Source organism: Corvus cornix, chromosome 3, assembly GCF_000738735.6.
Source record: "Corvus cornix cornix isolate S_Up_H32 chromosome 3, ASM73873v5, whole genome shotgun sequence".
Classification (NCBI taxonomy): Eukaryota; Metazoa; Chordata; class Aves; order Passeriformes; family Corvidae; genus Corvus; species Corvus cornix.
In genome coordinates this window covers 69,846,076-69,860,031 of record NC_047056.1, presented here as the reverse complement: position 1 = coordinate 69,860,031, position 13,956 = coordinate 69,846,076, and the positions used below count along the sequence as shown (strand labels likewise).

The 13,956-nt window shown below is 45.6% G+C and overlaps 1 protein-coding gene across 1 annotated transcript; it reads right to left on the bottom strand.

Annotated features, from left to right (window-relative positions):
- Positions 1 to 2,581: 2,581 nt before the first annotated feature.
- On the bottom strand, positions 2,582 to 11,972 carry OSTM1 (osteoclastogenesis associated transmembrane protein 1). Its single transcript, XM_039569542.1, has 6 exons — positions 11,643 to 11,972; positions 8,691 to 8,805; positions 7,711 to 7,808; positions 6,542 to 6,706; positions 5,580 to 5,745; positions 2,582 to 5,273 (listed from the first exon to the last, which is right to left on the bottom strand). Exons 1-6 carry the CDS (start codon positions 11,970 to 11,972, stop codon positions 5,218 to 5,220), a joined length of 930 nt encoding a protein of 309 aa, XP_039425476.1. The 3' UTR covers positions 2,582 to 5,217.
- Positions 11,973 to 13,956: the final 1,984 nt, after the last annotated feature.

Here is a 13,956-nt window from a genome sequence, read left to right as displayed (position 1 = left end):
TTAAACCAGTTTAGGGCATCATATTGATTTTTTAATTTTTTTTTTTTAGTGTCTGATTTAGCTTGGCGTTTTTCAACAGTCAGTTCTAATAAATGCTTGTATAGCACAGATTAAGCAGGTGGGAACACTGCCCAGAAAGAGTATTATGAATAACTTAATGCACTGGTTTAATTGCAGCAATCCATGATACTTACTGTGCTGGCACCAGAGGAGAATTTTCAGTATTAAAAGTTAAAAATTCAACTGAGCTACTAGCGAGTATCTTTCTTTTAATAATTATTTGGAAAAAAATTCCATTATTTTCACCTCAGATAGGAGCAGAGGAAGATTAGAGCTCATGTAATTATTTAACTTATTTCTACCACAACTAATTAAGTTATTGTTAAAAAATAATTAGCATTTACTTGACACAACTTTGTCTCTCTGACACAGCAAAACATTGCAGCAGTGTCCCTGCTGTCCTTGTGCTCGGTCAGCCCTATTCTGCTTAGTCCCCTTGGCAACCATGATGCACAGAAGTGAAAAAGCCCAAACCTAGCTCATACTTCCAGCAACAGGCTCCCCTCAAAGCTATACTCTAGAGTATCCCCATATTCCTTCCCCACAGCGCCAGCTCCCTAGCACTATCCTTGCCACAGTTCAGAGCAGATGCTGGAGGAAACCAGTTTGGAGCAGCACCAACTTCCCAGCAGAGCAAAGCATTGAAGCTGCTGCCATAGCAGAAGAAGATGCTGGTCTGACAGCTCCCTAAGCCCACACCCAGTCCTGGGTACAGACCATGCCAGGAACACTCTGAAAGGCCAGCAGAGATGCTGGCAACCTTTTCTGAGTGCAGGTGTTTGATACAGATATCACACAACCGATTGCGGTCACTGATCACATCACCTCCTGTTTTCTTCCTTTCCATGTTATTTTTGCCTTAGATTAGGTTAGGATCTCCAGGATAGCAACTGCACTTCAACTTTCAGCACAACACAAGGTTATTGTTGCACATAAATCAGCCTGGCTGCCTCCAGCAAGTAGCAACAGACACCCATCACAATGCTGGGAGAAGCAACACTCCAGAGAAGCTGCAGAATTTACTGGCTATGCTCTTCCAGTGTGTAACTTTTCACTCTGGCAAAGATACAGAATGTGCATCCTGCACAAACTTAATGAAGGTCAGGCTAAAAAAGCTTACATCAGTCCCAGAGGGAAAATTCACAATGAAATATGAACAAATATTGGTAAGTTACCCATCCATTCTGATTAGGAGTGCAGTGATTTTTCTAATCACACATCTTATCATTCCAGAGGAACTCTATATTCAGGGCACGAAAACTAAGGTAGAAATTAGCAGAAACACAAGATTTGACGGTACTTGATTATCTGGACAGAAAGCACCAGAAACAAAACATTAGGAAACTGAAGCCATTTTGTGATTATAGCAGTTATTTAATGAAGATGCAAAAAGCAGCCATTACACACAAAAAAAAAAAAAAAAAAAACAAAAAACTCTATTTTTGGTTTCTTTTAAAGAAGTCCCTTGTTTAGTGCTAAACAGGAGTCCTCACTCAGCTCAAAATAGAACAGGAGCTTTGTAAAGAACCTTTGAACCAGGATTATTTCAACACCATCACACAATCCGGGTCCCCTCCCAGAAGAAAGCAGTTGCTTTTAACTCAGAAGCAAGTCCCTGTTGTCATCCTGTGCAGGCATCCCGCCACAGACCAGTGGGGGACTCAGGCTCAGCCGCACTGCATCCATACCTTACAGTCCCCAGCCTCGCTTCCACTGAGAAGCCAGAGCATCCCCCTTCCAGCTCAGTTGCCATCAAGGTCCCATTCATATCCTCTGTTCTCAGGATCTTTCAACCACCTGAGCACTTCAGCAGCCTCTCCCTGCGTGTGCTTACAGACCCCCATTTCCACACTCTCATACTCTCTGAACCTCTGCTGCACTCATCAGTTGAGCCCTCTGCTCTTCCCACTTGCCCTTTTCCTGTGCCGATTCCCTTTCAAGTTTCTCTCCCAAGCATACAGGCAGCCAGAACCACGCCGGATCGCGATTCCTCCCGCCTTCCTGGAAGTGCCTTGCAAGAGACACGCCGAGATTTTAATTTGCCTTTGCGCTACCCACATCCCACCAGCAGAGCACAAGGCCTCTGCCATCAGGCGAGACACCCGACTCTCCATAGTGAGGCACTGCACTGCTGCTTTTTAAACCCTGCAGCCCAGCAGCGATCCAACAGGGTAGGGTGCCTGCTGAAGCTGTGTCAGTGCCGGCAACCAAAAGCCTCCCCACAAAGTCAGCAAGTTAACCCCACCAGCCTTACTTCTTCTGCACGCTCACCCATGAGACTCAGTTGCCACTAACACGAGCCTTTCCATAGAGTTCAGGAAGCTTCGACAAAGCTGAAACTCCACCCTCTCAGCAGTTGCCGTTCCGTAACTCAGCACAGCACTGCTTTGAAAACATCTTTCTGGTGCTGTTTTCCTGCAAACAGCATAATGAAGAATAATAAGTAGGTGCTTCTGAACACAAACCCAGAACACCAGGAGTATAAAACTACTACAGATGAAGCAATTAAGTAACCACACTGTTCACTGTTTATTGACAATCTTTATTAGAGCTGACTTTGCACGTTTCCTAGTAAGTATAAATATGAATCAAAGTGCTACCCCCCACAGTAAGAAGTCTTTATTTCCACAAAAAAGATACAAACAACCAGTATTTCAAATTTTATGCTATCTAATACACATAATACCAAAAAGGCAAAAAATAAAGATGGAAGACTAGCAGCAAAAAAGAATTCTATTTCTCTTTCAACAGTCTGTGTGCTTCCACATTTCTCTAGCAAATAGAGTATAAAGAGAATTCAATCAATTTATATATGAAATACCCTGCCAAAAATATAACACTGTGTAAAGAAAGTTAACAGTAGAAAGTTGGGGGAGGAAGGAGAAAAAAAAAAAAAGGAAAAAATAGTAGCTGTAACATTAAAAATCTCAAGTGTAAACTTTGCTGCTACTTTAAAATCAAAACCAACAAAAGTCACATGAGTATTTCCGTTTGGCTTAGGAGCCAGGAAAATAAGAAAAGCTGATTTTTTTTTTTTTAAAGTGCTTAACCACCATATCCAAAAGTAATGACTTCAGACCTACTTAACATGAATGTGCTCAAAAAGCCACCGCTTACAGTATAAAAGCTGTCATTCTGAAATGCTGCACATACAAACTGGCTTTATCTGCACGAATGAAAGATTCCTTTGAACAGCTCTCAATCATATGATGTCCCAAATCAATGTAATGCTATTAGAGCAGGCAGCTGAATAAGTACCAGAAAGTTGAAGTTAAAGAATAATAGATGTAAAAAATAATATTTTTTTCTTAAAAGGCAGCATGCGTCTCCCAGCTGAACGAAAGCACTGTTATGCAATAAGCGAGAGAAACAGAGTTTTATACCATTGTTGTAAACTCCCTAACACAAAGTGACTGCTGATCTAGTAATTCACATGTTAAACACAGGGACATAGATACTTCTTTCTGATAAAACACAAAAAGGCAATCATGTGGGTGGGACCAATTGCTAACACCGTATTTTACTTATTATTAAACATACTGTGTAATAAACTTGTTAAACTTGACTTCAAAACCAACAGTATGTCCTAACAGAAAAAAAAACCCCAATGATTTGAAGAGCTTTAGGATTGTTTTGTTACACTGTTATATATTTATTTGAGCCTTAGTGCAAAGGAAAAATTCAACATTATAGGCTCCAAAGCAAATCAAATAAATACAACTATTTCATGGGACATTTGATGGACATCAGACACAGATTCCAAGAGAAATTTAATTTTTTTTAGCTGTAATGACCATTTTTTTATATCTCAAGGTTAGAAAATACATTTAAAAATTGGAGCAAAGACTCTGGCATTCATTAACCTCAGGTACAGCTACAAATAATTTCAACCCCACCTCTCCCAAATCAGAAATACAAGAAACAAACTGGACTGCCACTATTGCTACAGCCATTAAATTGTGCCCACAGCCTGACAGCAGCACCACCCATCCCCACAGTTATTGCACGAATTTCTCCATCAGCTTTGGAGTTCTGCAAGTTTGAATTTGTTTACATCCATCTATTTCACAGGAATAATATTTTTAAACTATTTCTTGAAAGTCATCAATTCCCAACACAGTATATTCATGTTCTTCAGAACAGTTTTTAAGTTAGTGAACCAGCAGGTTCTCTTACTGCTAAAACACATTGCCTAGAAAACACAACTTTTACCCTACAAAGTTCCTGTAAACACCTCTGCATTAAGCCACAGCAAGCTCCAGACCAGGAAATTCAGCATCTCCAGTGACTTGACTTTACCTCACTTCTCCTCTACAAAAACATAAAAACCCCCAAAACATTAGAATTAAAAAGGACAGGAAATCGCATAAATAAACAGGGAGTGAAACCTTGTTACCCAAGCAGACATGTAAAATTAGCCTCTGAAAATGTAAGATTTGAAAAGCAATTATTTTAGTGGTTAAAGTGTGGATAAGACTAAATAATAATAATAATACCAGTTTCAGAGAGAACAGAATACTGTAGCCATCAATGATTACTATTCAAGTCCAGCACTGGCAGTTGTGCTGCTTTTGTTGCCATTTTAAACACTATATATTACCACTTTCTCTGCATATTTCATGCCTCTTTTTTAACAGATGCCAGCAGCATGACTTTTCAGAGCTATAGGAAAGATGGGAACTTTTTAAAAGGGTTCCTTCCATCTCAAGTCTTAATATTATGTGGAATTAAAAATAATGTTTTAAGCACAAACATCCAACATTATTTCAAATCTTGTCTATCAAAATCACCTCAAAAATATTCAAAATCTCAGGTTTTTGTGGAACAAATATAGGAAAATACCATGCAAGAAAAGTGTAGCTATTCTATTGATGTGAAGTACAAAAGCTTAGAAACAGAAAAACACCAGCTTCAGCCTGAGACTGGAAAAAAAACACCACAGATTTTTCAAAACCAGAGTCCATACAGTGTCACACAGCCCTGCCTTGTCATGTTTGTTAATATCCTCGCTTAGAAGTCAGACAGCATTTTGTTTAACTTGTGTTGCTCTGTATCATTACACTAAACCATAATTAACTCCTCTTTTGTGCCGGCCTCATTCCAACACAATTGTATCCACTGTATACCAGCAGCAGTTCTCAGGTTTTGTTTTGCAGCTCAGCTGTATTTTTCTTGGATGTTCACAAGACTGGCATTTGACTGGATGCGCTTGGCTAGAAAGGGAAAAATTATATGAAAATTAAACACAAAGAATTCTACAAAACTAGTCTCTCCACTCCCTCTATTTATCCGACACAGACTTGAAAACAGCTTTCTGTTCACGTCCAGAAACTTTAATGAAAAGATATGGCTGAAGCTCTTTACTACCCTTCTTCAGGGGACAGCAGCAGACTAATAGTTGCTATTAGCGCCGTCAGCACAGCTGCAGGCGGATCTGGCTGGGCCCCTCTCCCACAAGAGCCAAGCAAATCCCTGGCACCTCCCAACTCCAACAGTGAAATGCCAACACCACCACTTACGCAAAATGAGTATCCGTTTCTTCTGCTTTGAGTGAAGGAAGCTACTAAGATAAAAAACAATAGGTAGGAAGAGAATAAAGGATGAAACTGCAATCACTGGGACTGTATCACTGCAGGGAAGAGAACAGTTGAAAGTCCTGCTCCAAAGCTTCCGAGTGATGTTCATCTAAAAGGAAAACATAAGCAACCCATGAAAGCAAGCACGTGCATTTTTTCTGTGCAGCATGGCATGGCAAACACTCAGGCCTCAAGACATGCAAGCATTCAAACATCACCTCAGGAAATTGCACTTGAACAGATCTCCCCCCAAAAGCAAGCAAATCCCTGGAAATGTTGAAACAGACTATTTAGATGGAGCCAAGATTTCACATCAAAACTTTTACAAGCTTCAAGAACATAACTATACTCAGATACATATAGACATGGCCATATGCCTGTTTCCCAGAGAGCTCACTGACAGTCTGTGGAGACAGGGCTAATCCCATGCTTTTGACGAGCACTCCTTCAGCCCGGCCACTTAAACCCCACAATATACCAAAGCTTTTCCCAAACATATGTTGTCAATGCTGAGGATCCCTACAAACAGGATCCCTTATTCCTGCTGTAATAAGGAATCAATTAATACACCAGCTAGAACAATAGCAGTAAATCCTCACATTAAAAGCCAGAAGATTAAGAGATTTATTTTTTTTTAATCCATCTCCTTCACAGTAACAAGAAATGAAAGTGCAGCTACTCAAACTGGAATGCACTCGGGAGATCAGGAGCTTCAGTCACGCTCCTGTGGCACTGCCTGAGGACAGGGCCCAGCAAGACAGCCCCACCAAGCACCTCCCACCACGGGACACCAGCCTGCCAAAGGCACGGCTGCCCCTACTGCCCCCTGCCCAAAGGAAAAGGCAATCCCTAGTAAGACAAGCACAAATGGCTCAGATTAATAAAGTGTATTAACAAACACTTACTGCATCTTCCACGTCGATACACAAATGTGCGGAGTGTGCAGATTCACCACCTTGCCTGTTCATCCTCTGCAGGTGGTTATACAGATCATTCAATTTTGTGTAGGTTTCGTTGCAGTTTTTACACACTTCCGTGTAGTTATTTGGTGACAGATCAATGGCTTGCCCCTAGGGTTATAAAACTGAATGAATGACAGTTTAAGGCATTACAAAAAAAAAAAAAATTGGTTTGATTTGTTAGGCTGCTACTGCTGAGCTACATTGACAGGGACAGGCTGTGCCATGCTAAGCAATCCTTTCCATTTGTGGCCTTCAGCACTCCACGAACGCAATACAGGACATTTGAAAACGAAACTACAATCCCTGAAGATATTTCAGCCCAGTAATGGCTGTACCAGCTACCCACTGACCACTGGGTTAAGTTCTAGTTTAACCCCTCTAAGTTTTCAATAGGTCAGTCCACACTGCTCCTGACCAAGGCCTAAAAAGACACATTTCCTAGAAAGCATTAAGAAAGAAGCAGACAGTTTCCTCAGAGATTGTCCCATGCCCACTGAAGTAAACCCAATTTACTACTGAATGATCCTGAAATCTGGCCAGTTTCTGACTGAAATGGAATATGCCATTTCTTAGGCTATATAGGGCATTTTCTCTGAGGACATTACTACATTTATTTCACTAAGGAAGTTATATTGTCTTTGCAATATGGCCAACCTTTAACTACAAGTAATTTTAACAGTCAAAAGAAATGTTACAAGAATTTAAGGCAGCTGGTCCTTCTGAGCTAGTCCATATTATCAAAAGGATATTTAAAGATTGAATTTCTATGTAAAAAAGACAACAATTCTACGAAGCAAGAGAGACCTACAGCATGCAGACATGCTGGTTTTTACTACGTAATTATCAACTATTGTGAATTCAGAAATTTTGATGTGAAGTAGCATTGCAATTACATACAAAATGAAGTCAAGGTGAGTATCAATTAGAATTAATTTTAGGCACTCAGTCTGTAAACAACTGCATTTTACTGATCATGGATTTATCTGCCTACAATTCACAAACTCAGCAGCAGTTTATTTGCCTGGTCTGCATCTGCAGTTTATTCAACATAAATAAAATTTTTGTAGCAGTTAGAGGATTTGGTGCTTCTCTTAAGTACACAGCATAAATACCTGGAGGTTATGTTCAAAACACGTCAAAGATTTATTGAATAAATCCAGGAATTCTTCAGTAGAATTTGATAATCCCTCACTGTTATTCTTTAAACAATCTGTTGAAAAGAAAGAAATACATCAGAATATTTTAATTTCTAACATTTCCACAGCCAGCAAGCCCCAGACACTCCACTCCTGCTAAAAGAGCTCTCAACTATAAAGGACAGGTCTAGTCAACACTGCAGTTTCCGTATCTGCCTGCCATTGATATCTCAGACCTGCTGACCTAATGCTTCATCGAGAACACATTTCAGAATTAATTGGCCTTGATTAAGTGAAAGATGAAGACTATCATCAAGTGCTTTCTGAAGAGGGAGACTGAATTATCTTTGGACTTCGAGATAAAACAAGACATTACTTTTATTTCCTAGCCCACAAATCTGGCTTTGCCCAGCAACAGTAACAGCCATTTTGCAGAAGCAGAAGCACCAGCAGAGGAGATGAAATGGAGAGCACCCAGGAAACAGTTAGACCATGAATACACCAGTAGAAATCACAGCGTAATTATTATTCTTTAAGACAAGAGCTGAGCTTTTTACCAGCCTTGAGGGAACTCTGGGGCTTTTCTCCCAGTCATGGGCTCAACCCCATGTTACTGCTTCCATCCGTCCTACCCTACTTCAGGTGCTCTAATCAGACAGACCTTTAAAAACAATAGTATTTGGGGAATTTAGGAGTTCAGCAACAGCACTGTGAGAGCAAGCCAACATCCTATAAAATTCTCCTGAAAGTAGTAAGCACCATCAGTAGTTTTCCAACAGACTACTGCCCTCAGATTTTGGCCCTTACAAAAGAAAACACTCTCGGGGTGGCTATAGTTCGGGATTTGTGTGTCATCTACTGGCTGCATTCAAATAAACACATACAATTCTGATCTGTGCACGTTTTAGGGGCTACGTCATCACAGTAGCACGAGAGCTACAGAACAAGTCACGTACTTGCGCAGTTGGCTGCCTCCCAGGTTTCATTGAAGAACTCCGAAAGGGTCACAACTATCTGCAGCCTGTCTGAGGTCAAGATGCTTTTGGCACAATTGTGGCTCTCAGAGGAATTCTAGAAATAAAAGGAAACCAGAAAGGAAGCAAACAAGTGTTAAAAATACAAACGGAAATTTCTGAAATGTATTTTACACAAGCGCATCTAAAACAATCACAACACATCACATGGATATTTCTAGAAAAGGCAGAACAGAAGTGATGGAACAAAAATCTTTTGATCCTCCAATTCATACTGTGAGCAACACAGCTTACTGTACATAATCTCTGCAGATCTACTAGGGCTGCATGCAAGTCAGTCAAAAATACATGGCAAATAAAAATAACCAAAAAACCACCAAGCATACAGACAGGACTTTCTCTGCCAGGTGGCTTACATTCATCCATTCCTGGGCCATGGGCCTGGGAGCCAGCTCAAGGCATGTGCAGTCAGAGGAGAGGACAGGGTTGTTCTCATTAGACAGAAGGGATAGTTGAAGGAACTGAACCAGCAGACTGGCCTCAAACAAACCAAACCCAAGCAGAAACAGCCTCCAAAACCGCTGCACCAACATAGCCTATCAGCAGCAAACTCCCCCCCAGTGCAGCAACACCAGGAACAGAGTGCTCTGTGGAGCAGTGCCCATGCTCACTCTCCCAAGCATTTGACCAGGCCAGGCTCTCACCCTCCCCAGACACAGGTACCAAGCTCATCTGTCTTAGTGAGCCATTCAGTGCACCCCATCCTCAAAGCAGGCTCTGCCACAACTCTTAGAGCAATTTTTTTCTCTGGACCAAGCTCATAAAAAATGCACAGTGACTGTAAAAGCAGTTGCAGAATAAACAGGAAGTAGTCTGATCAGAATTCAGATACAGAACCATGACCTCCAGTCAGCTGACTCCTGTGCTCTAGCTCCTGGTGTCTGGCTGCCAAATTGACTTAAGCACTTCTCAAAATTGCCAAAGCTGCCAAAAGCCTCTTTGATAAGTGACGTGGGACATAGAAAAAAAATAATCTCTTTAATGAGAAACTTGTTCCTTACAGTGCTTTACAAGAGATCCAGTTTCTGCCTCTCTTTGTTAAAATGGGGAGGGGGGGATTAAATAAGAACTTTCCCTTGGAGGCTCAACTGCAGAAGTCAAATATTGCCACATCTGGTAACTCCCACGTTCACCCACTTTCATTTCTACTAAATTACAGATATGCAAGAATGTTGTTTATGCAGGAAACTCTGGCTGCTTCACAAAGGCTGTGACGCTTCCCCACCACCTGGGCTCATGAGTAGGAAAAAGCACTTTACCAAAACTGAATCACATAGACCTAAATCAGTCCTTAAATAAAGTTTGCCTAATTGATTCTTTAATTAGCCTGGTGAGGAGGATTTTGTATTTCAGAGATGTCCAAAACTTAAACTGGCTGCTCCCGTAACATTGCACTCTAATTACTGTTAAGATAGAAACAACAGATACCCGATTAATTGTAATCATGGACTGAGGTTGCAAGAGGCCACCTCTTTATTTACCTAGTTAGTTACTCCACATACAGAAGTAAAGCCAACAGATGTGTCTTCCAGACCATATAGTGGACAAGTCCTCCCAGGCTGCTAGTACTCAAGCACTGCAGCTGCAATGAGTTCATAGATATTCTAAGTACTGGAATATGTTTGGCAACCTAATCCTAGCCAAAATATCATGGCAAAAGTACCCAAGAGAATTACACACTCAGTTTTTCACTTTCCTACCTAGTCACTGACGTGAAACAGCTTCTGTAACAGAAACAAATAGAACAGACTACAAGTTTGCCAGCTAAAACGTGAGACCACCGGCTACATATTTGCCCTGGAGAGGACAATTACCAAGGGAACATGCATGCACTCTTCCAATACAAGCACGGTGAGGGTAAGTAGGAAAACAACCCAAAACACTACCCAAAAGCAATACTGATACTTCTCTAATGACAGGAGACTGTGCAGTGAAATGGTCTGCAGGCCACTGTGGCCCCTGTTTATTGCCTGGGCTCGAAGAGTAGCAGATTTATTCTTGTCAATGGCAATTCTAAATCCTGGAATTCAGAAATCCCAGGACTGAAAGCACAATCCAGGGTACACATTGCTATAAACTTGCTCTCTGCCTGTTCTCTTACCATCATCACAGAACAAAGCCACTTTGGTCTGATTCACTAATGTCATCCTCACATCATCCCAGGATCTAACTTTTACAAATGGATCAACTCCATGAGAACACACAGAACAAGCCATGAACCATGTGCAACACTAAGGAAAGGAGGGGGGGAAAAAAAACAAAACAAGGCACGATCAAAGTCTGGAGGATGTAAACAGAAGACCCAGCTTCAGTCAAAGTTCTCCCAGCAGTAGGGTGCACTGACTCCAGCGAGTGCTCAGGCTTTCTACGCACACTCCCGTCAGCTTTGGAGCCAAGAACACTGTGACACGGCTCCTCACAAGATGATGTGCATCACTCGCCACAACTTCACAGAGCATCAGTTTTCCGGGAAGTGCCAGGCAGCTAAGCTCTAGCAGCGTCCCCCATTAGTGCTAGACAACCTGAGAGCCATTGCTACATCAGCAAAAACAACTCAAGTTTTTCCACTCGCATAGCTTTCTCTGCAGGTGGAGCTCCTTGCCCCCAGCCATGCCAGGAGCTGGCTGCACGGACCGTGCTACAGCAGAGCAGAAGGAGGCGGCCGTCTCCGGCAGCAGCGCTTCCCAAACACTCCCCGCCTCTGCCAAACTGCCCTGCGCACCCCGGCGAGGCTTTCAGCCTGCCTTCCCGAGGATGCCGCCGCCACCTGACGTGCTCCGGCACCGAACTCACAGGCCTGGAAGCCTAAAGGAAAGGGGCCAGGCCCCCAGCCCGCCCCGGCAGCCGCGCACCCTCCCCGCCCCACGGACGCACCCCGACGGCGCGGGCGATGCTGCCGTACTGTGCGAGCAGGCGGCGGTAGTGGCCGTGGCAGCCCTGGCACAGCCGCACCGGGCGGGCGCGCCGGCCCAGGCAGCCCGTCAGCGCCGCGCTGCCCTCCGCGAAGGCGGCCAGGAGGCTGCGGCACTCGGGCTCCAGCTCGGGCAGGTCGCCGGGCAGCCCCGCGTCCCACAGCTCCTCCCACAGCTCTTCCGCCAGCTCCAGCGCCGGGGTCCGGCGCGGCCCCACGGCGGCGGCGAGGCCGAGGAGGGTGAGCGCCAGCGCCGGCAGCAGCGCCCGGCGGAGGCACCGCGGCGGCGCCATGGCGGCCGCGCCGAGGAACCGGAAGCGCCGTGCCGGGAAAGAGCCGGCCCCCGCCGCGGGGCGCCGCCGCTCATTGGCCGAGGTGGGGCGGGGGCGGGGCAAGGGGCGGGGCCGGGGCGGGGACTCATCCCGGGGCCTCCTCCGGGGGCTCCTCCCGGGGCAGGGCGAGGGTGGAAGCGGCTCGTCCCGGGACACGGGCTGTGCCTGTGCCCGTGGGCTGTACCTGCCTCGGACGCATCCTGCTCCGCGGGGAGCGCGGTTTCTGTGCCGTGCGTTTCATCCAGGTAATACTCTCTTCATCCGAGAAAGGGTTTTAATAGTATCTGTCTTGTGGAAGTGACTTTAACACATGCTGAAATACAGCAACAATTTAAGGACAAAAATCCCCCAAACAGAGAAAAAAATTGTGATGGAGAAATAAACTGCAGCTTCTGCAAACAAAGTATTTCCCACGTTTTATCTGAAGCTGGACACCTTTGTTGGTACCTGGCTCCAAACTTCCCCGTGGCCAACTCTGAATAAAACCACAGCCACCAAAGGCAAACTCTTCTCAGAGCGGGAGGAGTGAGTACAGCAGTGGGTAGCCCCTCACCGGGGGTTGAAGTGCCAGGATATCTGATAACTCTGTCTGGCAGGACCTTGATCCCGTGCCCGTTCCTTCTGACTCAAGCTCTTTTCAGCCATTTCCATGGACTTCTCACCGAGTCTGGGGTTTGTAGCGCTCTGGTATGACACACATCAGAGAAACAAAGCGGGGCCCTGCAATTCCATAGCATGGTGCCTTCAGGAATAGCAGAGCCAAGCAGGAATGGCCCCATCCGTTTTTTGCAGCCGATTCAGTGCTGCACACATGGCAGCGGTGATGGGACACAGTGCTGGCCAACAGTGCCGTGACAGTCATGCCAGCTGCTGGGAATTCAGGACTGTTTGAAGTGGCTCCCAGAGCAACTGGTTGTACCCACCAGCACCGTGACACCTGGCCCACCTGGTGCTGGCTTGTGCCAGTCATGCAGTAAACGTCACGGCATGGAACTATCCAAGACAGATTTATGAAAACACAGAAGTAAATGTGGTGATAAAGATGCCATCAACAGGCAAGGAGCACCCAACGCAGAGGATCTGACTTCTCTGAGTGTCCTGAATGCCTCAGCTCTGAAGAACTGGCTTTCAAAGCAAGGAATGAAACAAATGAAAACCACATCATGAGTACGACCCAGACAAATGCGGGAGTGTGGTCAAAAATGTACCACGTTGCCTGTACTTGCAAATGACCAGAGCGAGGGCCCTGGTTTGGGTGCTGGACCTTCCCTGAGCCCTGCTGCCCAGTCAGTCTCCAGGCAGGTCCCACCGAGGTTTTGTCCAAGGCCAGGCAATACCTTCTCGCACAGCGCCTGTTGGTTTGGTGATCGCGTCTAGCAAGGCTACTACGTGGAAGCCTGAGGCTGGTTAGCAGGATGCGTGTGCCCAGGTGGCCCTGGCACCAGAAGATTGTCACCCTTCCGTGGCTCCCTAGCAAGGGTGCCGCCAAAACACCGAGAAACCCTGGGGCGGCGGCGCTGCCGGCACCAAGCCAGCACCCGCAGCCCTACGACGGGGACCGGGACCGCTTGCCGCTCCTAAGCCACCCTCGGGCCAGCCGGCATCCACAGAGCCCCGTTTGCCCGAGCCGGGAGCCAGGTGTCCCTGCCGTGCGGGGTGTCCCTGCCGTGCGGGGCGGCCCGGGGCTGGACGGGGCGGCACGGCCGGGCTGCCCGCATCCCCCCGGGAGAGGGCAGCAGCACTCCCGCGCATCGCCCCACCGAGGGGCCGCGGGGGCTGCAAAGGGGCCTCGGGCTGTCCCACACCGTCCCGACAGCAGCTGCACCCCGGGGGAGCGGTGGAAACACGCCCCAGGCCAAGCGCTCGGCATCCTCACCGGGGTTGTCCCTCCCGTGGGTCTGCGGGCCCCGGGAGGGACCGGCTGGGGGTGCAGAGCTGCCCCTTC

Coding starts and splice junctions, on each gene's coding strand:
- OSTM1 (XM_039569542.1), bottom strand. CDS start 11,972: ATGGCGCCGCCGCGGTGCCTCCGCCGGGCGCTGCTGCCGGCGCTGGCG. Junction 7,809..8,690: donor GGAGGCAGCCAACTGCGCAA/GTACGTGACTTG, acceptor TCTTTTCAACAG/ATTGTTTAAAGAATAACAGT. Junction 6,707..7,710: donor GTTTTGAACATAACCTCCAG/GTATTTATGCTG, acceptor TTATAACCCTAG/GGGCAAGCCATTGATCTGTC.